The sequence below is a fragment of the Pneumocystis murina genome (genome assembly GCF_000349005.2).
Source record: "Pneumocystis murina B123 chromosome Unknown supercont1.10, whole genome shotgun sequence".
Taxonomy (NCBI): Eukaryota; Fungi; Ascomycota; class Pneumocystomycetes; order Pneumocystales; family Pneumocystaceae; genus Pneumocystis; species Pneumocystis murina.
In genome coordinates, this window is record NW_017802368.1 from 121,400 (window position 1) to 147,133 (window position 25,734).

General features: G+C 26.5%; 11 protein-coding genes across 11 annotated transcripts; 7 read left to right on the forward strand and 4 right to left on the reverse strand.

Moving 5' to 3' along the window:
- The first annotated feature begins 470 nt into the window (after positions 1 to 470).
- On the forward strand, positions 471 to 2,152 carry PNEG_03191 (pyruvate dehydrogenase complex dihydrolipoamide acetyltransferase). Its single transcript, XM_007877063.1, has 6 exons — positions 471 to 573; positions 616 to 689; positions 739 to 962; positions 1,009 to 1,785; positions 1,830 to 1,889; positions 1,940 to 2,152. The coding sequence occupies exons 1-6, from the start codon at positions 500 to 502 to the stop codon at positions 2,147 to 2,149; spliced, it is 1,419 nt and encodes a 472-aa protein (XP_007875254.1). The 5' UTR covers positions 471 to 499; the 3' UTR covers positions 2,150 to 2,152.
- Positions 2,153 to 2,276: 124 nt separating this feature from the next.
- Positions 2,277 to 3,218, reverse strand: PNEG_03192 (hypothetical protein; the record flags this gene model as incomplete). Its single annotated transcript, XM_007877064.1, has 6 exons — positions 2,277 to 2,426; positions 2,467 to 2,727; positions 2,775 to 2,850; positions 2,895 to 2,929; positions 2,980 to 3,079; positions 3,124 to 3,218. The coding sequence occupies 6 exons, from the start codon at positions 3,216 to 3,218 to the stop codon at positions 2,277 to 2,279; spliced, it is 717 nt and encodes a 238-aa protein (XP_007875255.1).
- A 303-nt stretch (positions 3,219 to 3,521) lies between these two features.
- Positions 3,522 to 7,677, forward strand: PNEG_03193 (hypothetical protein; the record flags this gene model as incomplete). The annotated part of the gene is made up of 12 exons (XM_007877065.1): positions 3,522 to 3,719; positions 3,765 to 3,854; positions 3,900 to 4,268; positions 4,313 to 4,856; positions 4,902 to 5,157; positions 5,206 to 5,785; positions 5,841 to 5,949; positions 5,994 to 6,187; positions 6,234 to 6,762; positions 6,810 to 7,006; positions 7,054 to 7,190; positions 7,236 to 7,677. 12 exons carry the CDS (start codon positions 3,522 to 3,524, stop codon positions 7,651 to 7,653), a joined length of 3,621 nt encoding a protein of 1,206 aa, XP_007875256.1. The 3' UTR covers positions 7,654 to 7,677.
- A 606-nt stretch (positions 7,678 to 8,283) lies between these two features.
- On the forward strand, positions 8,284 to 9,662 carry PNEG_03194 (hypothetical protein; the record flags this gene model as incomplete). The annotated part of the gene is made up of 2 exons (XM_007877066.1): positions 8,284 to 8,398; positions 8,455 to 9,662. The coding sequence occupies 2 exons, from the start codon at positions 8,284 to 8,286 to the stop codon at positions 9,660 to 9,662; spliced, it is 1,323 nt and encodes a 440-aa protein (XP_007875257.1).
- Positions 9,663 to 9,882: 220 nt separating this feature from the next.
- On the forward strand, positions 9,883 to 11,675 carry PNEG_03195 (hypothetical protein; the record flags this gene model as incomplete). The annotated part of the gene is made up of 8 exons (XM_007877067.1): positions 9,883 to 9,940; positions 9,995 to 10,101; positions 10,156 to 10,204; positions 10,296 to 10,590; positions 10,653 to 10,905; positions 10,952 to 11,202; positions 11,245 to 11,361; positions 11,405 to 11,675. Exons 1-8 carry the CDS (start codon positions 9,934 to 9,936, stop codon positions 11,673 to 11,675), a joined length of 1,350 nt encoding a protein of 449 aa, XP_007875258.1. The 5' UTR covers positions 9,883 to 9,933.
- Positions 11,676 to 12,186: 511 nt separating this feature from the next.
- Positions 12,187 to 13,434, reverse strand: PNEG_03196 (hypothetical protein). The gene is made up of 6 exons (XM_007877068.1): positions 13,417 to 13,434; positions 13,279 to 13,371; positions 13,048 to 13,227; positions 12,934 to 12,997; positions 12,615 to 12,888; positions 12,187 to 12,567 (listed from the first exon to the last, which is right to left on the reverse strand). Exons 2-6 carry the CDS (start codon positions 13,336 to 13,338, stop codon positions 12,306 to 12,308), a joined length of 840 nt encoding a protein of 279 aa, XP_007875259.1. The 5' UTR covers positions 13,339 to 13,371; positions 13,417 to 13,434; the 3' UTR covers positions 12,187 to 12,305.
- A 331-nt stretch (positions 13,435 to 13,765) lies between these two features.
- Positions 13,766 to 14,843, forward strand: PNEG_03197 (hypothetical protein; the record flags this gene model as incomplete). The annotated part of the gene is made up of 5 exons (XM_007877069.1): positions 13,766 to 13,985; positions 14,030 to 14,053; positions 14,101 to 14,355; positions 14,401 to 14,601; positions 14,646 to 14,843. The coding sequence occupies 5 exons, from the start codon at positions 13,766 to 13,768 to the stop codon at positions 14,666 to 14,668; spliced, it is 723 nt and encodes a 240-aa protein (XP_007875260.1). The 3' UTR covers positions 14,669 to 14,843.
- Positions 14,844 to 14,849: 6 nt separating this feature from the next.
- On the reverse strand, positions 14,850 to 17,623 carry PNEG_03198 (hypothetical protein; the record flags this gene model as incomplete). The annotated part of the gene is made up of 11 exons (XM_007877070.1): positions 14,850 to 15,119; positions 15,164 to 15,210; positions 15,255 to 15,367; positions 15,411 to 15,724; positions 15,770 to 15,986; positions 16,029 to 16,092; positions 16,138 to 16,306; positions 16,350 to 16,610; positions 16,653 to 17,135; positions 17,182 to 17,240; positions 17,293 to 17,623. 11 exons carry the CDS (start codon positions 17,621 to 17,623, stop codon positions 14,850 to 14,852), a joined length of 2,328 nt encoding a protein of 775 aa, XP_007875261.1.
- A 211-nt stretch (positions 17,624 to 17,834) lies between these two features.
- On the forward strand, positions 17,835 to 22,167 carry PNEG_03199 (hypothetical protein; the record flags this gene model as incomplete). The annotated part of the gene is made up of 14 exons (XM_007877071.1): positions 17,835 to 17,937; positions 17,988 to 18,144; positions 18,198 to 18,388; positions 18,440 to 18,710; positions 18,750 to 18,858; positions 18,901 to 19,286; positions 19,330 to 19,423; positions 19,467 to 19,568; positions 19,610 to 19,693; positions 19,736 to 20,079; positions 20,128 to 20,361; positions 20,406 to 20,765; positions 20,815 to 21,210; positions 21,254 to 22,167. Exons 1-14 carry the CDS (start codon positions 17,860 to 17,862, stop codon positions 22,165 to 22,167), a joined length of 3,720 nt encoding a protein of 1,239 aa, XP_007875262.1. The 5' UTR covers positions 17,835 to 17,859.
- A 153-nt stretch (positions 22,168 to 22,320) lies between these two features.
- Positions 22,321 to 23,373, forward strand: PNEG_03200 (hypothetical protein; the record flags this gene model as incomplete). Its single annotated transcript, XM_007877072.1, has 2 exons — positions 22,321 to 22,946; positions 22,986 to 23,373. The coding sequence occupies 2 exons, from the start codon at positions 22,321 to 22,323 to the stop codon at positions 23,371 to 23,373; spliced, it is 1,014 nt and encodes a 337-aa protein (XP_007875263.1).
- Positions 23,374 to 23,508: 135 nt separating this feature from the next.
- On the reverse strand, positions 23,509 to 25,211 carry PNEG_03201 (hypothetical protein). Its single transcript, XM_007877073.1, has 4 exons — positions 24,376 to 25,211; positions 24,144 to 24,327; positions 23,944 to 24,095; positions 23,509 to 23,897 (listed from the first exon to the last, which is right to left on the reverse strand). The coding sequence occupies exons 1-4, from the start codon at positions 24,748 to 24,750 to the stop codon at positions 23,580 to 23,582; spliced, it is 1,029 nt and encodes a 342-aa protein (XP_007875264.1). The 5' UTR covers positions 24,751 to 25,211; the 3' UTR covers positions 23,509 to 23,579.
- Positions 25,212 to 25,734: the final 523 nt, after the last annotated feature.

Genomic DNA, 25,734 nt, shown 5'->3' on the forward strand with positions numbered 1-25,734 from the left:
TAAATTATCTCTAGAATTTGACTTCGTTTAATCAATAAAAATTCAAAATATAACAATATAAAAAAGCACCTTCTCAATAACCCTTATTTTTACTAATTTTTTATTTAATAATTATTACAAGAATATATTTGATCTGCAAATTAGATTAGAAATTTAAGGGTTATATATTAAAATTTTATTTATAATTAAATACTTCTTTAAATATAGATAGAAAACATAATAAATTCTAATAACTATCTTTATTAAAAAAAATATGTATATATTTAAAATATTTATTTGCTTAGATCTTAGTATTAAAATGTTAAAAGTGAATTTTTTTAATAAAAATAATCTAATTTAAATAGAAAGTTTAAAAACAGGAAGTTAAGAAAGACTAATAAGTTATATCTTTTTTAGACTTTAAAATAAATTAAAAAATTTAAATACGATTTTTTAAACCAACATCAAATTATTATATTATTTGAAATATAAATAATTATATTTTAAGGATTATATTAGAATGAGTCTAGTAAGAAAGGCACAGATTGGTTTAATATGTCTTCGTTTTTTAAATTTAAAAAATCCAGGAAATATGTAAAATAAAGGGAAATTAAAAAATAGATTAATGATTTGAAGTAGATATTGGGGTATAAAACCTGATAGTTGGTTATATAAGACAAGTATTTTTAAGAGGAACTATAGAGGAAAAGGTATATTATTTAAAGTCGTTATTTGATTAGGATTTAATGTATAACTTAGCACTTCCAACACATAGAATAATCAATATGCCGGCTTTGTCACCAACTATGTCACACGGTACTATTGGAGAATGGAAGAAAAAAGTTGGGGAATCAATTTCTCCTGGGGAAATTTTAGTAGATATTGAAACAGATAAAGCTCAGGTTGATTTTGAATTTCAAGAAGAAGGATATATAGCGAAAATTTTGCTTGAATCAGGAACAAAAGATGTAGAAGTTGGCTTTGTAAGTAAAGAAAATAGGTTATATAATTAACTAATATTGATAGTAGCCTATAGCGGTTTTGGTAGAAGAAGAGTCAGATGTACCAGCATTTTCAGATTTTACTATTGATGATGTAAAAACTAAAGAAAAACCAGTTTCTAAAAAAAGCGAGGTTTTTAAGGAAGAAAAATTACGATCTGAAAGTCTTAAAAAAGTGGAACAAGTATCATCTTTTACTGAAGAAAAATCGAGTGATCGAATATTTGCAAGTCCAATTGCTCGTTTACTTGCTACTGAAAAAGGAATTCCCTTAGAAAAAATTAAGGGTACAGGTCCAGGAGGACGAATAATTAAATTTGATGTTGATAACTTTAAACTCGAATCAGTATCCAGTATACAACCAGCAGCAACTCATCAAGCTTTGTATACAGACATTCCGTTATCAAATATTCGTAAAACAATTGCTTCTCGACTAACGGAATCTACACAAAATACACCTCACTTTTATATTACTATCTCAATTGTTATGGATAAAGTTCTTAAGTTGAGAGAAGCTCTTAATAATAATGCCGATGGTCAATATAAAATTTCTATTAACGATATTATTGTTAAAGCATCTGCTGTAGCACTTCAAAAAGTGCCAGAAGTAAATAGTGGATGGTTTGGAGATTTTATTCGACAATATCATTCAGTAGACATATCAATTGCGGTTGCAACTCCAACTGGCCTTATTACACCCATTGTTAAAAATGTTCAAAATAAGGGTCTTCTTATTATTAATAATGAAATCAAGGAACTTGGAAATAAAGCAAGAGAAGGAAAACTTAAACCTGAAGAATATCAAGTATTTTGATAATCTATTTAAGTGTTATTTTTAATCACGTATAGGGAGGAACTTTTACAATTTCAAATATGGGAATGTATGGCATTGAGCAATTTACATCAATTGTATAATTTATATTTTCGTTTCTCTATATCTTATCTAACCAAACTTCTAGATAAACCCACCTCAATCATCTATTTTAGCTGTAGGTTCAATTGAAAATTTCCTTGTAGAAGATCCTGGTTCAGAAAAGCAATTCAAAATAGAAAAACGCATGAAAATAACACTTTCATCTGACCATCGTGTGATAGATGGTGCTGTTGCTGCAAAATGGGTAACAATGCTTAAATCTATTTTGGAAAATCCGTTAGATTTGTTATTATAAAGCAAGGTTCCATTTCAAATTAAATTCTATATGAAATTTTATTTAAATAATACATCAATAATAATTTAACTTGATTAAAATATAAATATCTTTCTTTCAATAAATAAAACATAGTAAATAGAAATATTTATAGGGTATAAAACAAATCCCATAACCCTTTCAGATATCCAATAATTTCATCTCTTCCTAATTTAGATTCTCCGTATAATCTATCTATAAATGTAATAGGCACTTCCCCGACTGAATATCCATATTTTTTAGCTTTTACAATAATCTCCTATTAAATGTTAAACAATACAACAAAAAAATCAACCAACCATCTGAAAAACATATCCTTTACTTTTACAGTCTGCAATTATCTCCTTTAAAACACTTTTTTTATACAATCGAAAACTACCCGTAACATCACTCACACCATGCTGAAGCATAATTCTACTCAAGAGATTTGCTCCCAAAGAAATGAGCTTTCGCTTAACATTCCATCCATAAACACCACCACCACTTATATATCGACTTCCTAAAACAATATCATACGATTTTTCTCTTTGAAGATGAATAAATTCAGGAATATATTTCGGCTAACACAAATCAATTAAATAAATCCTAACAATCTAAATATTTTTACATGATGAGAAAAATCTGCATCCATAATAATAACAAAATTTCCTGTGCAAAATTCAAGACCATAAACATACGCTGTTCTATAAAATTAAAGAATAAATTATTAATAAAATCAAAATCTAACCCAAGTCCAAGCTTTTTTGGTCGTGTTTTCAAAATCTACCTATAATTAACCCTTTTTTTTTTTCAAAAAACATCATCAATTCAACAATACGATCACTCCCATATATTTCTATTAGTTTATTTGCCACTTCTTGTGTCTTATCGGGAGAATTATCATCAATAATAACAAGCTCCCAATCAAAATTTCTTAAGAAAATAAATCTCAATTAACAAAAAAATACAAAAACTACCCTTCATTTAGTAATTTCCATAGTAAATAGGTAATAATAGCTAAATTTTTTCGTTCATTATATGTTGGTAAAATAATCGAATATTTATCAGTCATAGTTTATCATTTAAGGGTTAACCGTGCCTGATTTTTTTAATTTTTCTACGATTAAAACGACCAATTTTTAAATTTTTTTTAGAAATTTAAAAAGTTTTAATAAAAAGTAGACATTGACGTTAAATTTAGAGGAAATTATTTCAAGAAACTAATAGATTTTAAAATGTAGTTTTTTTCCAGTTTTTTTTTCGTGAAAATTTGACAGTTTTTAGGATTTTTAGAAAAACAAGATATTGGAAAGATTCAAACTTAGTTGAAAGCCCTTTAATCTCATCATCATCATTACATGTATCGAGAGATATAATGTTTCATTTATATGTGTTTCCATTCATATTTTTATATTCATTTTGGATATATATTTATAAGTTTAAATATGATAAATATATTAAATCAGAAGAATGGACATTTATTACTCTTGGAACTCTTTTTTCAGTTCAGGGTATTTTATGGCTTAGTAAACATTGGAATGTTCATATAAAAACATTATTGACGGCAAAATTAGTATGAATAATAAAGAAATGGATGATATAACTGAATTAAATTTAGTGTTATAGAGTGGAAGAAGCTCAATTGATTCGTATTACTCCTGTTTCTAATCAAGGGCTATCTGAAATATGTGTTTTGAATCGTAAAAAGGTATATCTTTTGAAAAATATAAAAATGTTTAATGTATTATATTAGTTTGAAAATGAAGCATTTCCTGAAATATATTTTTTTTTTCAAAAAAAGAAATTTGTATATTCTTATGAGAAAAAAAAGTTTCAAGAACTTTCATTCAGAATTGATTCGAATCCTCTTATTGAAGACTTACAAGCTATGAGAGGATTGACGTCAGATACATTAATTAATTATGCTAAAGATCATTATGGATATAATCGATTTGATATTCCAGTTCTTACATTTGTAGAATTATTTAAAGAACATGCTGTTGCACCATTTTTTGTTTTTCAAGTTTTTTGTGTTGCACTTTGGTGTCTTGATGAATATTGGTATTATTCTTTATTCACTTTGCTTATGTTGATATTATTTGAATCAACAGTAGTATGGCAAGTATGTTATTATTTGTTAATATAGACAGATTCTTATGATTATAGAGACAAAAAACTCTTACAGAATTCCGAACGATGTCAATTAAATCATATCAAATTTATGTTTATAGAAAATATTGTTGGACACAAGTCATGACAGATGAATTGTTTCCAGATGATATTGTTTCAATTGCACCTTTTAAAGAAGAACACGATGTACCCTGTGATATGATTTTACTATCAGGTACATGTATCATTAACGAAGCAATGTTAAGTGGTGAATCTACGCCTCTTTTAAAAGAAAATATCTCTCTCAGAGATCCTAAGTCGAGTTTTGATATACAAGATGTAGATAGGAACTCTTTATTATTTGGAGGTACTAAAATTCTTCAAATATCTCCTTCAACAAATTCAGCAATTCCTCTTGCACCCGATAATGGCGCTTTAGCAGTAGTTATTAAAACAGGTTTTGAAACTCAACAAGGTAATCTCGTAAGGACTATGATATATTCCACAGAAAGAGTTAGTGCAAATAACTTAGAAAGTTTATTTTTTATTCTATTTCTTCTTGTTTTTGCAATAGCAGCTAGTTGTTATGTTTGGACGAAAGGTAAACTAAATCTTAAAATTATACAATTATTTAACAAGTAAAAAGGCATACAAAGTAATAGAAACAAATATAAACTTCTTCTCGATTGTATTTTAATAATAACATCAGTTGTTCCTCCAGAACTTCCTATGGAACTTTCATTAGCTGTTAATTCTTCTCTTGCTACTCTATCAAAATTAGCTATTTTTTGTACAGAACCTTTTAGAATACCGTTTGCTGGAAGAATTGATGTTTGCTGTTTTGATAAAACTGGTACTTTAACTGAAGAAGATCTTGTAGTAAAAGGCGTTGCAGGCCTTAGGTACGTTTTATTATTTATAAAATTTAAAATTAGTGCTAAATATACAAGTGAAAATCCTGAAGAACTTGTTGATGTTAATTCAGTATCTAAAGAAACTATGCTAGTTCTTGGAACAGCACATTCTTTGATTAAACTTGACGATGGCAAAGTTATAGGGGATCCTATGGAAAAGGCAACCTTGGATGCATTAAAATGGAAGCTTGAAAAGAATAATGTTGTATTATCTTCTCAGAAGGAACTTCAAGAAAGTAAAATAGAAATTGTTAGAAGATTTCAATTTTCATTAGTATTAAAACGTCAATCGAGTATAGTGACAATATCTGATCAAATTAAAAAATCTAGAAAAACCTTTGTGGCAGTAAAAGGTGCACCTGAAGTACTTGAAAAAATTTCTATAGTCCCGAAAAATTATGAAAGTATATATAGATATTTTACTAAAAATGGATGTCGTGTTTTAGCTCTTGGTTATAAATTCCTTAAAGATCAAATTAATACTTCTGAAATAAATCTGCTTTCAAGAGAGGAAATAGAAAGTAATTTGATATTTTCAGGGTTTCTTGTATTTAGTTGTTCTTTAAAAAGAGACGCTGCTAGTACAATCAAAATGTTAAATGAATCTTCTCACAGGGTAAGATTTATAAATATAAATATATAAATAAATGTATATGATTAATTTGTATAAGGTAATTATGATTACCGGAGACAATCCACTTACTGCATGTCATGTTGCTCGGGAAGTTCAGATAATTGAGAGAGATGTTCTAATATTAGATTCATTTAATAATGGTTTAGGTAACAATAAAAATAATATAATTTATAAATTTAATTATTTATAGATCTTTGTTGGAAAAACATTGATAATGAAATAATTGCTTCAATTAATGTTAATAGTCCTTTAGATAAAACTATATTTCAAAAGTATGATATATGTGTCACAGGATATGCTCTTTCAAAGTATTACAATTCTAATCATATAAATGATTTATTAAGACATACATGGATATATGCAAGAGTTTCTCCGGCACAAAAAGTAAGCATATTATAAAATTACGAAAAAATTATAACAACTTTTTTAGGAACGTATTTTAATATCATTAAAAGAGGCAGGCTATATTACCTTAATGTGTGGAGATGGTACAAATGATGTTGGTGCTTTAAAACAAGCACACATTGGTGTTGCACTTCTCAATGGATCTGAGGAAGTTTTAAAACGAATAGAAGAACATGCACGTAACGAAAAATTGAAACAAATTTATGAAAAACAAGTTAAAATACTTGCAAAGTTTAATAAGCCGCCACTTCCTGTTCCATTCCCTATTGCATATCTTTATTCAGAAGGACCATTTAATCCTCATCGTGAAGCTTCAATTCTTGCTCGTTCTAAAAACATAGAAGCATCAAAAAATAACAATAAACCAAATTCGAATAAAACTTCACAAAATAAACTACAAGTTTCAAATATTACAAAAAAAGATGAAAATTTTACAGAAACATTATTATCTAAGTTTGCAAGTTTTGAGGATGATACTGAGCCTCCTGTACTTAAGCTAGGAGACGCTTCATGTGCAGCACCATTTACATCTAAACTTTCTAATGTTGTTGCGAGTATGTTACATATATATTTATGTTTAGGTTGATAACAGATGAATTAGTTGCCAATATCATTCGACAGGGGCGATGTACACTTGTAGCAACAATTCAGATGTACAAAATTTTGGCGTTAAATTGCCTGATTTCTGCATATAGTTTATCTGTATTATATTTAGATGGTATTAAATTTGGAGATGGGCAAATAACAATATCAGGAATGTTAATGTCAGCGTGTTTTCTATATATTTCAAAAGCTAAAGTAAATTTTTATTGTAATTATAATATTTTTCTTTCTAAATCTTTTAGCCTGTTCAAACTCTTTCAAAAGAACGCCCTCAGTCAAATATTTTCAATATTTATATCATAGGTTCTATTCTTGGTCAGTTTTTAATTCATATTTTAACTCTTATTTATATAAAATATTATGTATCACTTTTCGAAACGTATGTTATATCTCATTAATTTACCATTAAGCTAATTAAACTCAGACCTATTAAAAATGTCGACCTAGAATCCGAATTTTCTCCTAGTTTACTTAATAGCGCAATTTATCTTCTTCAATTTATGCAACAAATATCGACATTTACTATTAATTATCAGGGACAGCCCTTTAGAGAATCTATTCAAGAAAATAAAATTATGTTTTATGGAATGTTAGGTGTTACTGGACTTGCTTTTAGTTGTTCTACCGAATTTATACCAGAAATTAATGAGAAATTAAAACTGGTCAAGTTCGAAACTTCATTTAAAATAACCTTAACAATTATTATGATTTTAGACTATATAGGATGTTACATAGTCGAATATATATTTAAAAAGCTTTTCTTTGACAATCGACCAAAAGATATTGTTAAAAGAATATCTTATCATGATGTTAAGAAAAATAATAAAAATATTAAGAAATAATTTCAAGAAAAGCAATATTCAATGAAAAATATGAGTATTTTTTAATATTATTAATACTATTCTAAACTCTTAATAATATCTAGAATTTAACATACCATTATTAATTATTATATATAATTGATTTATTTATTCTATTCTTATTAATAGATATATCTATAATTCTATGAAAGGTTGAATTAACTAGACAATCTATAATATTTGAATCATTAATCAAATAAAATACTGAAAAATACAACTTTTAAAAAATAGAATACAATATTATTACGAAAAAGTCGGTTGATAGCTACCTTCTTTCCAAGACCATTCAGACCCCTAGGTTTCCTCGTATTCACATACCCAAGCCGGACGGTGTTCTGCTGGATGATGCTCCCCTCGAACGATACCGCCACTTTTCACAACCATTACTAATATAGCCTTCGCTGCATCAATAGATGGTGTACTCAGGATTCGAACACGAAACCTTTGAGGAAAGTATTCTGAAGAATCTCGGCCATCTGGAAGGATGCACTACCTTCCGAATTAGCGCCATTACAGCACAAATGTCTAATAAAATATTTCAAATATAAATTATAAAGATCGATTATATTAAATTGATAAACTAATAATAATAAAAGTAAAGACTTATATAATATGAATCAGGATGATTTTAGAAGGCTATTGGCAACACCTCAGCAGCCAAGGCAAACTACATCTCGGCCTTCTTTTTTTCGGCCAATATCCAAAGATTCTAGACAAACATTTATAGGTTGGAGTTAAAATGTATAAAATTTGAGAAAAGTATTAATCTATGGATTTTCATAGAAAAAACAACAAAGAAGTTTTCAGAGAAATCAACACATGGAAACCGTTGTGTTGGAAAAAAAGCGGCGAAAAATGAAGGTTCAAATACTACATCATCATTATTACCTGAAGGATATAGAAATAGAGCAAAGGAGCTACAAAAAGAGGATAGTGAGGACAGAAGAGCATATTCTATGCAAGAAAATATGTTATTAAATCTTAAAGAAGCAGTAAAAAAAGGAGAAATATCACATCAAGATTATTTATTACAAACGCAACGATTGGGAGGGGATTTTGAAAATTCATGTTTAGTAAGGGGATTAGATCGAGTATTACTTGAAAGGGTTAGACGTGGTGAGGAAATTGGAATATCAGAACCAACAACTATACAGAAAGATTCAACAAAGGCAGTTGAAACTAAGGAAGAGGCATTAGATCTCGATAAAATATATATGGAAGGTCTTTCAAAGAAAAAAGACTTGGAAGAAAATATTTCAAAAAGGAAAAATCGAGACGAGCTCCTTTCTATTTTAAAAAAACAAAAAACTCAAGATCCAGTAAAGGAACAATCAAAATTTAAACCAATAGGTGTTCGTGGAGAAAATCCTAAAAAAAATGAATCATTAAAGAAAAAGGATGATCTTTGTTGTGAAAAAAAACTATTAAATCAGGATCAAAAAAATGAAAAAATGACAATATTAAAAGAAACAAAATCAACGACTCCAATAGAAAATTTTCCTGAAAAAATACAAAAAACATCAAATGAAGAGAATAATGACATTTTTGATGACGTAGGAACATATGATCCGTTTGAATCTATGAATTTTTACACAGACCAAGAGCAACCTACGCAAAATCTAATTCAACATAATATAAATAATACATATACTCCAAAAAGGAATTATTTCCATACATCAACATTATTAGAAGATGATAATCTGGTAGAAGCGGGATCATTAACAAGGGAGTCTATATTGAAAAATGATGTACAGCTTGTTACTGCATTAAAAAAGGCGGCTACACTAGAGCATTTAGATAATCATGAGGAAAATACACATATAAAGAAGAAATCAATGAATATGGGCTTTGGTCTTTGGTTAGATGATGCATATAATGATATAGATCTTAATGATGATCCGTTTGACGATGATGACAATTTGCCCTCCAAATCAAAACGAAAAACAAAATTAACCGATACGAAACGATCAAAAGTTACTACAATTACATGAAACTCGAAAAAAATCATTAATTAAATCATATTATCTAGATATTTTCTATTCTATTCTAACACTTCAATACACCCTAACCCTAATTCGTCTACATCCCTAACCCTTATCCTAAACAGAACCCCTAATCCTAGCCGCGAATTATTTCCCCTTTCTTTGGCTCAAACGATGATTTATAAATGTCATCAGCCAACAACATATAAAAAGAAGACGCAATTATTAACGAACAAGGGAGACTTTGACGTATCAAACGTAGTTTTAAAAGAAACGTCTCATGGAAGGTATTAGGGGTTTTTTTTTTTACGATTTAAAAGGACAAATATTGACTTTTTTAGAAACAATGCTTGTAAATTGTAAACTATCTTCTATAACTGAGATAAATCCTGTCAATTCTCAGACAGAAGAATTTACAGGATTTGATGGTCATCAAGATCCATATAAGGCATGTTTAAATAAGAGTTTTTGGCATTTTTCCAATATTAATTGATGGATTTAGACAAATGCATCATCATCAGGAAACCATATTATTCGAAGAAAATTGACAGGTATTAACGCAAAAATATGGTAACAATGCTTAAAAGGCATTGTTATATATCATATATTTATAAAAAAACCTAATACTATATTGTTTATTAGGTTATGTTGGGTTTGCCAATCTTCCGAATCAATGGTATCGAAAATCGATTAAAAAAGGATTTATTTTGAACCTTATGGTTGTTGGAGAGTCAGGGCTTGGAAAGTCGACTCTTGTGAATACACTGTTTAATTGTTCATTGTATCCTCCAAGAAATATTAAACCGTTAACAAAAGACCTGGAGAAAACAATTGAAATTAAAAGTATTACATCAGAGATCGAAGAGAACGGCGTTAAATTGAAGTTGACGGTCGTGGACACACCAGGATTTGGTGATTTTGTAAACAATAATGATAGGTATTTTGAAAAAAAAGAAAAAAATCATAAAAACATTTTATTTAGTACTTATATTTAATTAGTTGGCAACCAATTTTGGAGAATATCGAACAACGTTTTGATGCTTATCTTGAGGCTGAAAATAGAGTAAGCAGGGCAAATATTATAGACAATCGTATACATGCTTGCATATTTTTTATTGACCCTACGGGTCATTCTCTTAAACCCTTAGAGATTGAATTTATGAGGCGTCTTCACCAACGTGTTAACTTGATTCCTGTCATTGCTAAAAGCGATACATTAACAGAGCAAGAAGTATTGAGTTTTAAAAAAAGGGTAATATATTTAATATCTTATTTTATTTTATTATTCAAAAGTATAGATATTGAGCGATATTGCTTTTCACGAAATTGAAATCTTTAGGCCTCCTAATTATGAATACGATGATGAAGAAACACTTAACGAAAATAATGAAATTGCTTCAAAAATTCCTTTTGCTATTGTAGGAAGCAATTATGAAGTAACAACATCTTCCGGTCATACAGTAAGAGGTAGAAAATATCCGTGGGGAGTAATTGAAGTGGAAAATGAAAATCATTGCGATTTTATTAAATTACGTCAGATGCTTATTCGGTAAGATAATCTCTTATTTACTATTTTTCTTCTAATAATTAGGACACACATGGAGGATTTAAAAGAATATACTAATGATGTGCTATATGAAAATTATAGGACAGATAAATTGTTACAAATGGGGGTTGCACAAGATTCTAGTGTATTTAAAGAAGTAAAGTGAGTTTTTGCTTATTTTATACACATATACTCATTTTTGTAGCCCTTCTATTAGACAAGAAGAAGAAAGACAGCTTCATGAAGCTAAATTATTAAAAATGGAAGCAGAAATGAAACTCGTTTTTCAACAAAAAGTTCAAGAAAAAGAAAATAAATTAAAACAGTCTGAAGAGGAATTGTATGCTCGACATCGAGAAATGCGTGATGCTTTGCAACAACAACGTGCAGAACTTGAGGAGAAGAAATCTCGATTAGAATCAGGCCGTTTTACGGAGGAAAAAGGAAAAAGAAAAGGGTTCGGCTTAGTAAGATAAATGAAATGGAAAATTATATGATAAAACATATATCCCTATTTGGATTCATATACTAGGACTTTTTATTTTATTACTACTCAATTTATACGATTAAAACATATCTTATAATTATTTAAAATTAAATACCTAACATTACAATTTTACGAAAATTGAAGTGATTTCACATGATTTTATTACTCACTATTTTGTAAAAATAAAATATTTCATTGTTTTTAAATTTTTATATAGACTGTTTTATAAAACTTTTATTCATCTAATAATTAAAATCAATAATACTTAATAATTAAATTAAATTATAAAATTTTGTTTTTCTATTTTTTATGACTCTTTTTGGATTTATATTAAATATAAGATCATCACTTTCAGAGTTCGACTAATAAGCATAAGTTGACACTTTCAAAAATAATTTATAACTGGTATATATATCACAATTATAAAAAATATATTTAACTGAATTTAAACAAAACATGAAAATAATATACTAAGTTCTATTCAATTTATTTTTTTATTATTGTTCTTATACACTTTATTTTAGTAAATACTTAATTTTTAGTATTAAACAATATAAGATTTAATTTAAATATTACATATTTAAATTATTTAAAAAATACTAATCTCTAAAAACATAATTTATTGTTGCTTATTATGAGACTCTTTATTAGTTAATGGATCAGATGGAGCATTTATAAAAGATCGTGCTGCATAGTCTTTAATAAATCGTTTTATAGAGACCCATGAATTGCGCACAGAACCTGGAACTCGGCTATCTGCTACCAAATGATCAATATAGATAGAAATATGAACAAATGTCTGTCTTGTATATGTTGAAGTAAAATAGCGATAACGTATAAAGAAGGCATAAAATAAAAGAACCGTAAATGAATTTTGAAACCTATATTTTTATATCTATAAAACTTCACAAAAACACTTAATACTTACGTAAATGCACCAATCAAAACACGTGTTCCTATCAATATAACTTCAACTTTAGATACAAGTTTCATCGCAGAATCGTAATGCTGTTTGATAAGAAATTGAATATATCTACAAATACTAGCTTCTATACAATTTTCATCCAGCTTAAGTGCATTAGGATTTAATGTAGGCAAGACATTTGACCGAAGATATGTAAGAAAATGAAACAAAGAAAAAATCACATATGGAGTTAAACTCAATGCGACTGGTCTCGATAAAAACCATACAGTTGCAAGCACTTTAAAATATTAATAATACAATTTCTTCCATAATCACATCTTACAAAGATATTGGAAATTTTCATCCAACCAAATACGCAATATAACATTCAAATCTATTTTGCTCTTCTAATAATAACCATATTAAAAATACTAATCGATCAGTTTCAAAAACATACTGTATACGTTTTTCTATACGTCTTATAAACAACAATACTATATGTCAAAATGGCTCCCAGGAAAGCACAACGATATGAAAAAACATGGCGAATAGATGAAAAAGTAAGATAAGAGAAAAGATAACGAAGTGAAAAAAGCAAAAGAACACTATGACCAATAAACCATACGAATTGTGGATGCTTAAAAGATTAAAAAAACTGCAACTTATACCCTTTTTTAATAAAATGTACCTTTACTAAAACTTTAATACGACGAGATAAAGGCAATTGAATATAAGTATGAGAAGCCATTGTTAAAAATAATATAAAAATTTAATATCTTGTCTATAAATGATTGGAAAATGTTATTAGATTAGAGGTTTTTCTTACTAAAACTTAACAATATTTTTTATTGTCGTCAAGATTTTTTCAACGTCTAAAAAAATAAAAAATTAATATAAAGAAAAAAACGTAGATTTTTTTAATATTTATGATATTAATTGACCAATAAATTGGTAGAAACATAAGAATAACTTTTTTTTGTTTTTTTTTTGGTCAAATTTGAGGAATTTTTGACGAAATTATTAAATAAAGAGTAAATGATTTTTTTATTTAGAAAAAACTACACTTTGAAGGGTTTATAAGGTTTTTTTGTTTATAAAAAGAGGAATACAATTGTTATTTTGAAAGAAATTGCATTTTTTTTGGAGAAAATTAATTAAAAAGTAATTAATATTAAATGAGAGAAAAAAATGAACCGAATTATCTTAAAACAGCAGATCTTGTTCCTATACAGCCTAAACTTGCATCTAAGGAAGATAAGAGGCATCTTATTGTTGTTTTGGAAAAAGCGTGTTTAGAGATATATAAAGTTGGGGGTTCAAAAGAAGGAAAATATTATTTATTAAACGGTGATGACCATCAAGGGATTTTAAAGAAAATGAATAGGGATATTTCAGGTGAAGATATTAATATATTAAATATTTAATTAATTTTTTAAAAGAAGCAAGACCAGATATATGTCATCGTATGTGATGATATAGATAAAATTAATTTTGAATTGATTTATTGTAGAATGTCTTTTAACACTTCTTGATTCACCTTTGAATAAAGCGGGGTTTCTTCAAGTTTATATTCATACGACTAAAAATGTTTTAATTGAAGTGAATCCAAAAATTCGAATTCCTCGAACTTTTAAGAGGTTTTCAGGATTGATAGTGCAGCTTTTACATAAACATAGTATAAGAAGCGTTGACGGGAAAGAGAAATTGTTGAAAGTTATAAAAAATCCAATTACAGATCATTTACCGCCAAATTGTAAAAAAATAAGTTAGTTTAAATTATTTATTATTATTATTTATTAAAAGTAGATAGCTTTTTCATCTGATGCACCAACTGTTCGAATATCTGAATATCTTAAAACACTTGAACCTGATCAATCATTATGTGTTGTTATTGGAGCAATGGCTCATGGAGAAGATAATTTTGCAGATAGTTGGGTTGATGAAAAGATTTCTATTAGCGAATATTTATTAAGTGCAAACACTGCAACAAGCAGGATTTTACATTCATGTGGTAAATAATAATGTTAATTATTTTTTATAATAATTTTTTATTAGAAAATTTATGGGAAATTATTTAATTTTAAATATCTAATTTTATAAATTTGAATAGTATGTATTATATACTAACAAAATATTAAATATTTTCTAATAATGAATCATAATATGGTCGGATATAAGACTCATATTTTAATAATTTTAATAGAAGTAGTCTAAGATGTAGAAGCACTTTGTAGATATACTATAATTTAAACAAGAATTTTATTCAGCAATAATTTTTTGTATCCATGTATTGTTTTCAATATCAAAAATATACTTTTCTTGAACTAAATTTCTGAAAATGCTCAACATCTCTAAACCACTCATATCCGATTCTTTGATTTTTTCTTTCCAATCATTCATTATTTGCAATAATATATTAGTTCCTGTTTTTATATCCCCTGTGTTATATTTTTTATCATTAATTATTGATATGGAATTTTCCAATTCATCTGCTTTACGTTTTGCTAATTTCACCACACTTTCAGGAAACTTTTAAAAATGTTAGTATACATCAAAATTTTAAATCAATATACATTAATCATTTTGGCTACATGAATACCAAAACTTTGATCACATATTCCTATATTTAAAATTAAAGTAATTTTTTTAAATAATATTAAGTACCAGGTTTTACTTTATATAAAAGAGTAACATCCTTATTTTTATTATTATTCTCAAGATGAACAATAACGTTTAAATTTTTTACAATTGAGTATTTCTTTGATAATTCTGTTAATCTAAAGAATTAAAAACATTATATAATATAGTTAAATTATATACTCATGAAAATGTGTGGCAAATAAAGAAAATGCATTGATTTTACTAATTATATATTCTGATATTGCCCATGCCAAACCAAATCCATCTGTAGTACTTGTTCCTCTTCCTAATTCATCAATTATAATCAAAGAGTTAGATGATGCTGTTTGAAGTATTGTTGCTGTTTCAAGCATTTCTGCCATAAATGTTGAAATTCCTTTAAGTTGGGAATCATTAGAACCAATTCTTGCAAGAATGCTATCAAATATAGAAATCTCTGCCTCTGCACAAGGAACAAAGCATCCTATTTGAGCCATTAAAACAATTAATCCAATCTTTATATATTAATTAATAACTAACTACTAATATGTTTGCGTTACCTGGCGAATATATGTTGATTTTCCTCCCATATTAGGACCCGTAATAATAAGAAATTCAGATACGCCACGTTCAAGATTAACATCATTTGAAATAAAAGTTATATCACTTTGAATCTCAAGGCATGGATGTCGAGAGTCCTTAAGCATAATTTTATTTTTTTTACTTATAATTGGTCGAACATAAGGGATAATTGATGAAATTGATATATCTGAAAAACTAAAAAAGTTAAACCTTCATTTATGTTTATTTAAAATCTACCTTATTATTACATCAAGTTGAGAAATAACTAGGCCCAATTTTTCCATTACAGGACAAAATGATGCTAAATAAACCATTGGCTTAAATTAATAATAATCAAATAAATTACCGGCAATTTCAACAATTTCTTTTATAAGCTGTTTCTGTTGATTTTTGTATTGAGTCATAATATCATTGTATTCATTACTAAGTCTACGCATTATTGAAGTTGTAAAATATATACCAGATTTTAGAACAGATAATTCTATATAATTCTTGTTTTTAATACAATGCGATTGCTAATTTTATGAGATTTCTTCCTTAAATATAATAAATAATTACACTTCTAGTAAGTCTAAGACACCATCCATATATTTCACTTTGTTCTAGTTTAAGTTTTTTTAAAGTATCTTGCTCTAAATCTTCACTAACACGAATGTATTCTTCCTGGATCTTATTCTTTAATTCATTTAATTCATCTGAAAAACGACAAAGAGATTCATCAAATTCTGATTTAACAACCCATTCATGATTATTCATAGCCTCAAAATCAATTGTAGTTTCTACCAATTCTATGTACTTCTTAAATGTTTCATAAAGTTCCTAGTATATTTTAAAACAAATATAATCTTTTAATATAAAAACCCTTAATTTTGATAAATATGATTCTTCTATCAATGATAAATAATTATCATCTTCAATTTTCTCAAAAGCATTTATTATATTAGGAATTTTTACTACTGTTTGATAAACTCGAACTACTTCTTCTAATGTAGCATCTTTTTTTTCAAATTTTCTACTTAATTTATAAATATTAGGGAAACTTTTTAAAAAATCTTGAATAATCCGCATAGTTTCTAAATTTTTACAAAACGCTTCTACTAATGTATGTCTTTTTTCAATTTCATTTTGATCCACCAATGGTTGTTTTATCCACTGTGTTAATAATAGACTTCCTATTGGTGTTTTACATCTATTAAGAAGATTGTAAAGACAAGTATTTGACTCAGAATTCGCACAAGGAAAAAGTGACAATGCTTTAAGAGCCGGAATATCTAATTTCATATATTGAGATAAATTATATTTATAAATCCCAAATTTTTCTGTTTCTATTAAATCATTTGTAACCTAAATATTCATTAATTTTAAATAATACAGGTACACTTTTCATTACTAATAAATATTTTATAATTGCTGACATTGAATCTTTACATATTTTATCATCAATATGTGCTATATTCATATATATTATTTTTTTTTAATATATAATAAAATTTTCACTCACATAACATTTTTAAACTATTTTCATCAAGAATCTGATCCAATTCATGTTCAATATTGTTTATTTTAAAATCCTTTGAATTCATTTCTGTGATTTTTATCCCTGCATTCTCTGTTATACCTTTAATCTTAGACAATTCAAAATTCTCTCTTTCATTAAAACACATAAGAACTTCTTTTACATTTAGTTGTACTAAAAGAAATTCATAATTATTATATAATTCATTATCTGTAAATTCTGAAATTCCAATTTTTTTTGTTAAAAAATCTGTAAAAGCTATACCAATAGACCTTTGATTTTCCTTAACTAAGACTTTAACTGCCAAAAGCGTCATGAATTTATATTTATTTAATCAATTTTTAAAAACATATAATTTTAATCTTAGTAATATATAATTTTTATAGAAAAAATTAAAATTTTCCTAATTTTTTTAAGAATATCTTAACAAACACAAGAAATATTTTAATTTTGTTAATTTTATTTTTATAATTTTTATATTTTTTCTTAAGACGATTTAATATTAAATACTTATTTTATTATTTGAAAAAAATTGTCTAAAAAGCCTTTAAAATGACTGAATTACTGCTTTCATCTTTCTTAAATGATTCAGTATATTCATTTCCTGTAAAGGGACTATTGCCTAAAGATGTATTCTTTTTTTAATTAATTTTAATTAACTTATTTCTTATAATTTATAGGAAACAGAATCTTTACAATTTATTAAGAAATACCCGGAATATGATGGGAGAGGAGTAACAGTAGCAGTTTTAGATACAGGAGTTGATCCGTCAGCTCCAGGGATGCAGAAAACAACAGATGGAAAGACAAAAATTGTAAATTTGATTGATTGTTCGGGTAGGTTATAGTAATTGATTGAAAAGTACATTATATTGAAAGAAAATATAAAGGATCAGGAGATGTGGATGTTACTACTGTTGCAGAAGTATTTGAAGAGGATGAGGTTCTTAAAACAAAAGGATTATCGGGAAGAACGTTAAAAATATCTAAAGAATGGAAAAATCGAGATGGGAAATGGTTTCTTGGCATTAAAAGAGGCTATGAATTTTTCCCAGAGTCATTAGTTACTCGATTAAAAAAGGTAGATAATATAAAGAAGGGAAAAAAGGTATATATGATGATTGATGGATAGAAACGGCTTGAAACATTTAATCAACAACATACAGCTCTTTTAGCACATGTACAACATCATATTAATTTGTTTAAAGAGGAGCATAAGGACGAAAGTAAGCTTTTAAAGGAAGAAATGGATTTAAAACAGGATCTTGAAGCACAATATGATGTTTTAAAAGATATGATGTGTAATTATGATGATCCGGGCCCTGTTTTTGATTGTCTTGTTTGGCATGATGGCAAAAATTGGCGTGCAGTTATTGATACAGATGAAGATGGAGATTTAACTCGTATGACTTAAATCTAGTTGCCTTATTTATAATTTTTAGATAAAAAACCTATGTGTGATTATCATATTGAACATCATTATGAATATTTTTCTAAACAAGATATGCTCTGTTATTCTGTTAATATTTATGATAATGGTTCTGTTTTGAGGTGGGATTTTCATTTTTCTTAGTAAAATAATAAACTTTTAAGCCTTGTAACATTATGTGGATCACATGGGACTCATGTTTCTGGAATTATTGGGGCAAACCATCTTGATGATCCAGATTTAAATGGAGTAGCACCAGGAGTTCAAATTGTTTCTTTAAAAATTGGGGATACACGCCTTGGATCTATGGAAACAAATCACTCACTTCTTCGAGCTGCTATTGCTATGGTTAATCTCGGTGTTGATATTGCTAATATGTCTTATGGAGAAAGCACAGGAATAAATGACGCGGGCATATTCATTGACTTTTTGCGGAAAATTATAATTGGGAAAAAAGATATAATATTTGTTTCTAGTGCAGGTAACAGCGGTCCAGCCTTAAGTACAGTTGGTGCACCAGGAGGAACAACTTCTGGTGTGATTTCTGTTGGTAAGATTAGCATTTTGTATAATTTTAATCCTTATGAATTCAGGTGCATATGTGACTGCATCTATGATAAAAGCAGAATATTCTATTTTTGAAAATGTCCCAGAAGGAAAATATACATGGTCTAGTAACGGGCCATGGTATAAAATACGTTGTATTTAAATAAATTTGACATTTTTGTAGTACAAATGGGGCAAAAGGTCTTACAATTTATGCACCTGGCGCTGCCATAACATCTGTTCCTACATATGTTCTTTCACGTAGTCAGTTGATGAATGGAACAAGGTCAGCAGTAATTATTTGGTAAAATTTTTAATATTTTATAGTATGTCATCTCCTTCTGCTTGCGGGGGGATTTCCTTGATCCTTTCTGCATTGAAAGCACAAAAAATAAAATACACTCCACCAAGGTAATATGGCCCTTGTTCGTTTTTCCTTAATACAATATTTAGGATTTACAAGGCAATCGAAAATGCTTCGAAAAATGTTTGTGATATTATGAATGTTGGATTTTTACAAGTTGAAAAATCTTATGACTATTTTATTCAATATATAAACTTTTTGGATCAAGATTTTGATTTCGAAATAATAGTTAATAATTCATCTTTTAATGGTAAAGGAATATATTTACGCGAATTTGAAGAGACAAATCATCTTCATCAAATAACAGTAGAGGTTAAACCAACACTTAAAGATGAAGAGATACTAGAAAAAAATACATTGGAGCTACGGCTAGTATTGCTTTCGTCAAAACCCTGGGTTAAAGTTCCAAACTATCTTTTATTAAATGCAACAGGTCCAATTACAATAATTATACATTAAAAATCTAATAATTATATAATAGGAAGAGTTTTTGATGTCCAAGTGGACCCAGTTGTACTTTCATCTGGATTTCATTATGCTGAAATTATTGCATATGATACTATTGTTCCTAAAAGAAAAATATTTACTATTCCTGTTTCAGTTTGTAAACCTGAACTTATTTTGAAGTCCCTTATATCTTGGAAAAATATATTATTGGCTTCTGGATATATAGAAAGAAAATTTATTCGCGTTCCTGACACATCCAATTGGGCTGGTAAGTTATATTTATATATCATCTTATAATTCATTTTTATATAGAACTTCGAGTACGAACTAAAAAAATTGATACTTGTATAAAAATTTTTATACATTTTACTCAATTAGTTCAAAATTTGCGATTAAAAGATACTGAACATAAATTTTTTTTGAAATTACATCAAAATGAATTAATATTGAAGCAATTTGTAGTAATTCCTGGTACTACAATGGAAGTTTGTTTTGCAAATTTTTGGTCATCAATTGCTTCTGGAGAAATAGACGTTGAATTAGAATTTCACGGTTTAAAGTTAAGTTCTAATAAAGTTAATTTAATGTTTTCGGAAAATTCTCAGAGTATAAAACGGATAGAAGTAATTAACACTTTAGCACCTGAAATATTTGAACCTACTTTGAAATTAAGTAAAATTTCTTTGAGCATTTTTATAATATATTTAATAATATTATTTAGATTCTCTCAGAAGAACATTCTATCCTTCTTTTAGCTCTATACGACCATTAGGAGAACGTGATGTTTTTCCAGATTCAAAAACATTATTTGAAATGATTCTTACATATTCTTTAAAATTTTTAGAGAATACTGAAGTTACTTTTTTTTTGCCACTCTCAAGTTCTTTATATGATTCCTCATTTTGTATGTTGACTGCTCTTTTCAATAGAAATAAAAGACTTCTTCACTTTGGGGAGACGGAACCAATCAAAACCAAATTGAAAGCTGGGGAATATGTTTATAGAGTACAGTTGGTACATGATTCTATTTTAATATTAGAGAAAGTCAAAAATATGACATTATCAGTTATTCAATCTTTAGGTGATTCAAAAGAATTATCGTTGAATATTTTTAATGGTAAAGTTATGAATTTTAATAATTTTTATGTTTATTTATTTAGATCATATTGATGCTTTTAATAAAGAAAAATCCCAAGACTTTAATATGAAATTACAGCAAGGGGATCGTAAAAGTGTTGTTATAAGTACATTTATTGATCCAAAACAGCTTCCAAAGGATGCTAAAAATGGAGATAAACTAATAGGTCAATTGCATCTTGAAGATAAAACGAGAAATGTTAAAAAAGCTGGATACGATGTTGAAATCTCTTTAATATTGGAACCAAAGGAATCAGTTCCATCAAAAGATGAATCAATTATTGATTTTCAAGTTCAAGTATTAAACAAAATTAAAGATAATGAGGAAAAGAAAAAGTTCTTAGATGATCTTCTTAGACTTTATCCTAATGAGCTTTCTGTATTGAATGCAAGATTAGAAACTATATTAAAATTTGCATCTGATGAAGAGATTATTGATGCTGCTAATGCTATTTTTGCTTATGTTGATTTTGAAAAGATTGCAGAATATATTAGGTCTGAACAGTTTTCTAATATAAATCTTTCAAATGATCAGAAAAAAGAAAAAGAGAAATGGGAGCGACAAAAATCTGTTTTGGTTAAAGCATTACAAGAAAAAGCTAAAATTCTTGGTAGAACTTCTGATGGAATACTTACCAAAGAATTTGACGATGCATTTGAAGAATGTAGAAAATGGATGGAATTTCCTGGAAAGGATTATGATTTTTTTCTTTTACAAGTCAGACGTTTCATTGCTCGTAAGCATTATGGTCTGGCATTACAGCTTATTTTAAAATTAGAATCTGATTCTTCTTATGATCTTAATGAATCTGAAATAGCTAAAGTTTACGAGCTGAAAATAGATATTTTGAAAACGTTAGATTGGTCTATATGGGTAACGTATCAAGAGAAATGGAAACTTATACTTAATCCTCCGAAAGGATACATATTATTTTAAAATTTTTATTAAAGATAGATATTTTAAAATATACCAGTATTTAAATTATCTTTTAATTTTCATAATCTTTAAAAAATATACTAAAAAGTTAACATTTAATTTCATATAAAATTTCATAAAATATCTTTTTAAATTTTCATTTAATGAAATATTATGAGTGAATTTTCTAAAAAACCTTATTCTGATACATTTAACTCTTTTAATGATAAACTTAAATTAAGAGGATGTAAAATAAATAATACTGATAAAAGCATAAATGATTTATCATTAAAAATTATTGTTCTTAAAAAGATTGTTGAATTTTCAGATCAATTAACTGTTGACGTATTAAAAACAATTCCTTGGGATAATATAGGACAGTATTTATGGAAAGAAATTATAGATAAAGGATATGATTCTTTAAAACTATGGAAAATATTCGTTGAAGTTTATCATAATTCAATTAAATCACCAGATGTCTTCAACAGAAAAGAAGTCTTTATATCATCTTTTATACCTATATTTAAAGAAATTAATTGTGATTCATTATATTGGCTTAGTACTTTAGATATCAACAGTAATAAATCGTTAACTACAGAGGATTTTATTTATATTTCATATTTACATAATTTAATTGCATTAAATGTTTCAAATACAAATCTTACAAATATGATATTAAGTCATTGGGGTAGAGCAGCTCAAAAAGGTAAATTTATTCAATTATTATATATAGATATAAGAAATAATCAATGCTCTATATCTTGTGCTATTTATTATATGGCAAAATTCAAGTCTTTACTGTGAGTACATATTCTTTTTAAAAATTAATAATATTATAGTTATTTTTCCATTGAAGATAATGAGTCAAAAACTATGAAAATTTTATATGAAAAATATCCACAATTGAAACCTTCCTATCAATTAATTGAACATATTTCACAGTGCAAAACATTTGAAGAATCATATAGGTGTATTTTTAATTTTCATTCACATTTTGCTAGGCATTCAATTATATATAATTTATTAGTAAAATCTCAGAACACTATTCTAATTCAACAATCTCCTCCTCTTTTGTTCTATTTAGAACCTTTAAAAAGCTCATTTTCATCTTTAAACATTACTTCAGCAAAAAGAAATTCTAAAACATATGAAAAATCATTAAAAGAAAAGATCTATAAGAAAATTAAATCTAAACAGATAGAAAATTGGGAAGATATTATAGGATAATTTTTTCTTTTGATATTTATAATTAACATTTAAGGGTTCAAAATCAAGTTTTAATTCTTTATGATATTGTAATTTATTTTAATAATAAAAAATAAAAATAGATTTTCCCAATAAAAAAAATGAACTATTTATATACGTAGATATATTTAAAGGAAAATAAATATATATATTCTATAGAGTATTGTGTTGATATAATTCTTAAATAATTATACCTTGTTTGAGTTAGAAAAAATATAGTGATCATTGGTAGAAGCCTCTATAAAACTGCTATTTGATTCATTGTTCCAATTGGTAGAAAACAAAATATCATTTTCTAATTCATTGTTCTTTATCCAGCTTATTTTAATACATCTCAATAATAATTTTTCAGTGATAGAATTAGCAGGTTTAATATGTTGATATTTTATAGATTCTTTTAAGGCTTGAAATAGCTTCTGGAGTTGATCTTGTTTATAATAAGGTGGATTTTTTAGTTGAGTATTTTTAAGTAAATAATAAAACACGCGAAGATAAGCATGATAAAGCTAAATTTATATATATTAAAATTATAGATTTTAGAATAAAAGATACCTTTTTATTGTTTTCAGGAAGATTATACAATTTTCGAATGAAGACATCTACCAAAACTCTCAGGTCGTTTGTATAAAAATATTCAAGCGTTTCTTTAGTAGTAAATATAAGATATAGTTGCTTTAAAATCAAAAACTGTAGAAATATATCTTCTACTATTTATAAATATATGTATATAGATTAATTATAGATAACTATACTTTCCCTATTTAATATAAATATTATATTTTCTCCGAAAGTTTTATATAGACTCCCCTTTTTCTTAAGAATATCCATAACAAGATTCATAGGAGATTCATTTTCAATGCTCCTTAGTGTTTCATATGATGAATGTTGTAAATGAGAAGGCAGAGATTTTATAATATATTGTTCATTAATGATAAGCTATAAAAAAATCAAAATCAGTAAAAAAGTATTCACCTATCATATTACAATAAGCTTTATAGAAGAAAGAGTATAAGGATCCTCATAATATGTATTTTTTTCGATTAATTCAAAAATAAAACAAAGAAATTCTTCATGTATAAAAAATAATTCTTCAGATGTAAGCTGATGTACTCTACATATTTCGTAAAGAAGCTTTAATCCAAGTTTATGTAATTCTGGAAATTCTTGAAAGTGTTTCCAGATAGTATTAATCAAAGATTGAAATGATCCTTTATCTTTTATAAGTTTATAAGTTTGTGGATATGATTGTGCATCAAAAAATAAAAGCCAATACAAAATATAAAAGTATTGAAGCTTATCTTCTTGGTTTATCATTATTACTAGTTGATAACGAGTATAATCTTTATTAGATATAAACATATCAGAATTCAAAAATTTGTAACAACAAGCTTCATAATCCGAATCCTTTTTCAAATACTTATTAACTAGTACTGTTTATAATATGTTTCTAGATATTATTAATATAATAAACCTCCATAAATCGTTGTAAAATTCAAAAAATTTTTAATACAAATATCCACACATCTTTGTGTTTTTTCAATTAAAATTAAGATCTCGCTTAATTCTGAACAAAATTACTAAACACTTTTAAAAATTTCTATTATTTTCTCGTTCAACCTGTCCAAAATTGCTGCTCATTATCAATTTCATAACAAACAAATTCCATTGAATAAAACGATCTTTCTATATATTGATAAAATACAGTTTTAAAAAAGTTTCCGTACAAATAATAAATAATGACTTCATAAATCCTTGATTCTTAATACTTTTCTCTTAAAAATTAAATAAAATATTGACTTTTTATTTTAATCTTAAAAATTTAAGTTGATAGGTTAAGCGATAAAGCTTTTATTATATAAAACATAGATATAAAATGCTTTAACTATTTTACATAAGACCCATTTGAGATGAATAAATAATTATAGATAATTAATAATAAAATTTATATATTTATCATTAAATAATTTTTTAAAATTGATTTTAAATATTAAATATATTTAAAACATTTAATATTATTCATCAAAGGCAATTTCAAATATTCATGGAAATTTTTATATGATTGATGATATTTTTTTCTAATAATTATATTGTTTAAAAAAATTATATTAATAATTTTTGTGAATAGAAAGAAAGTATCACATATTTTAATATAATATTTAGACAATTTTTTGATTAATCATTATCTAAAAAACAATTATGTCATATTAATTATAAAAAAATCTTTATTAGTAACATAGTAATTTCAATGGTTAACAATATATGAATGTTTTATAGAACTAAAAATATAAATAACTTATTTAATAAGTATTTATTTCTTCATAAAATTTATTTCTTATAAATAGC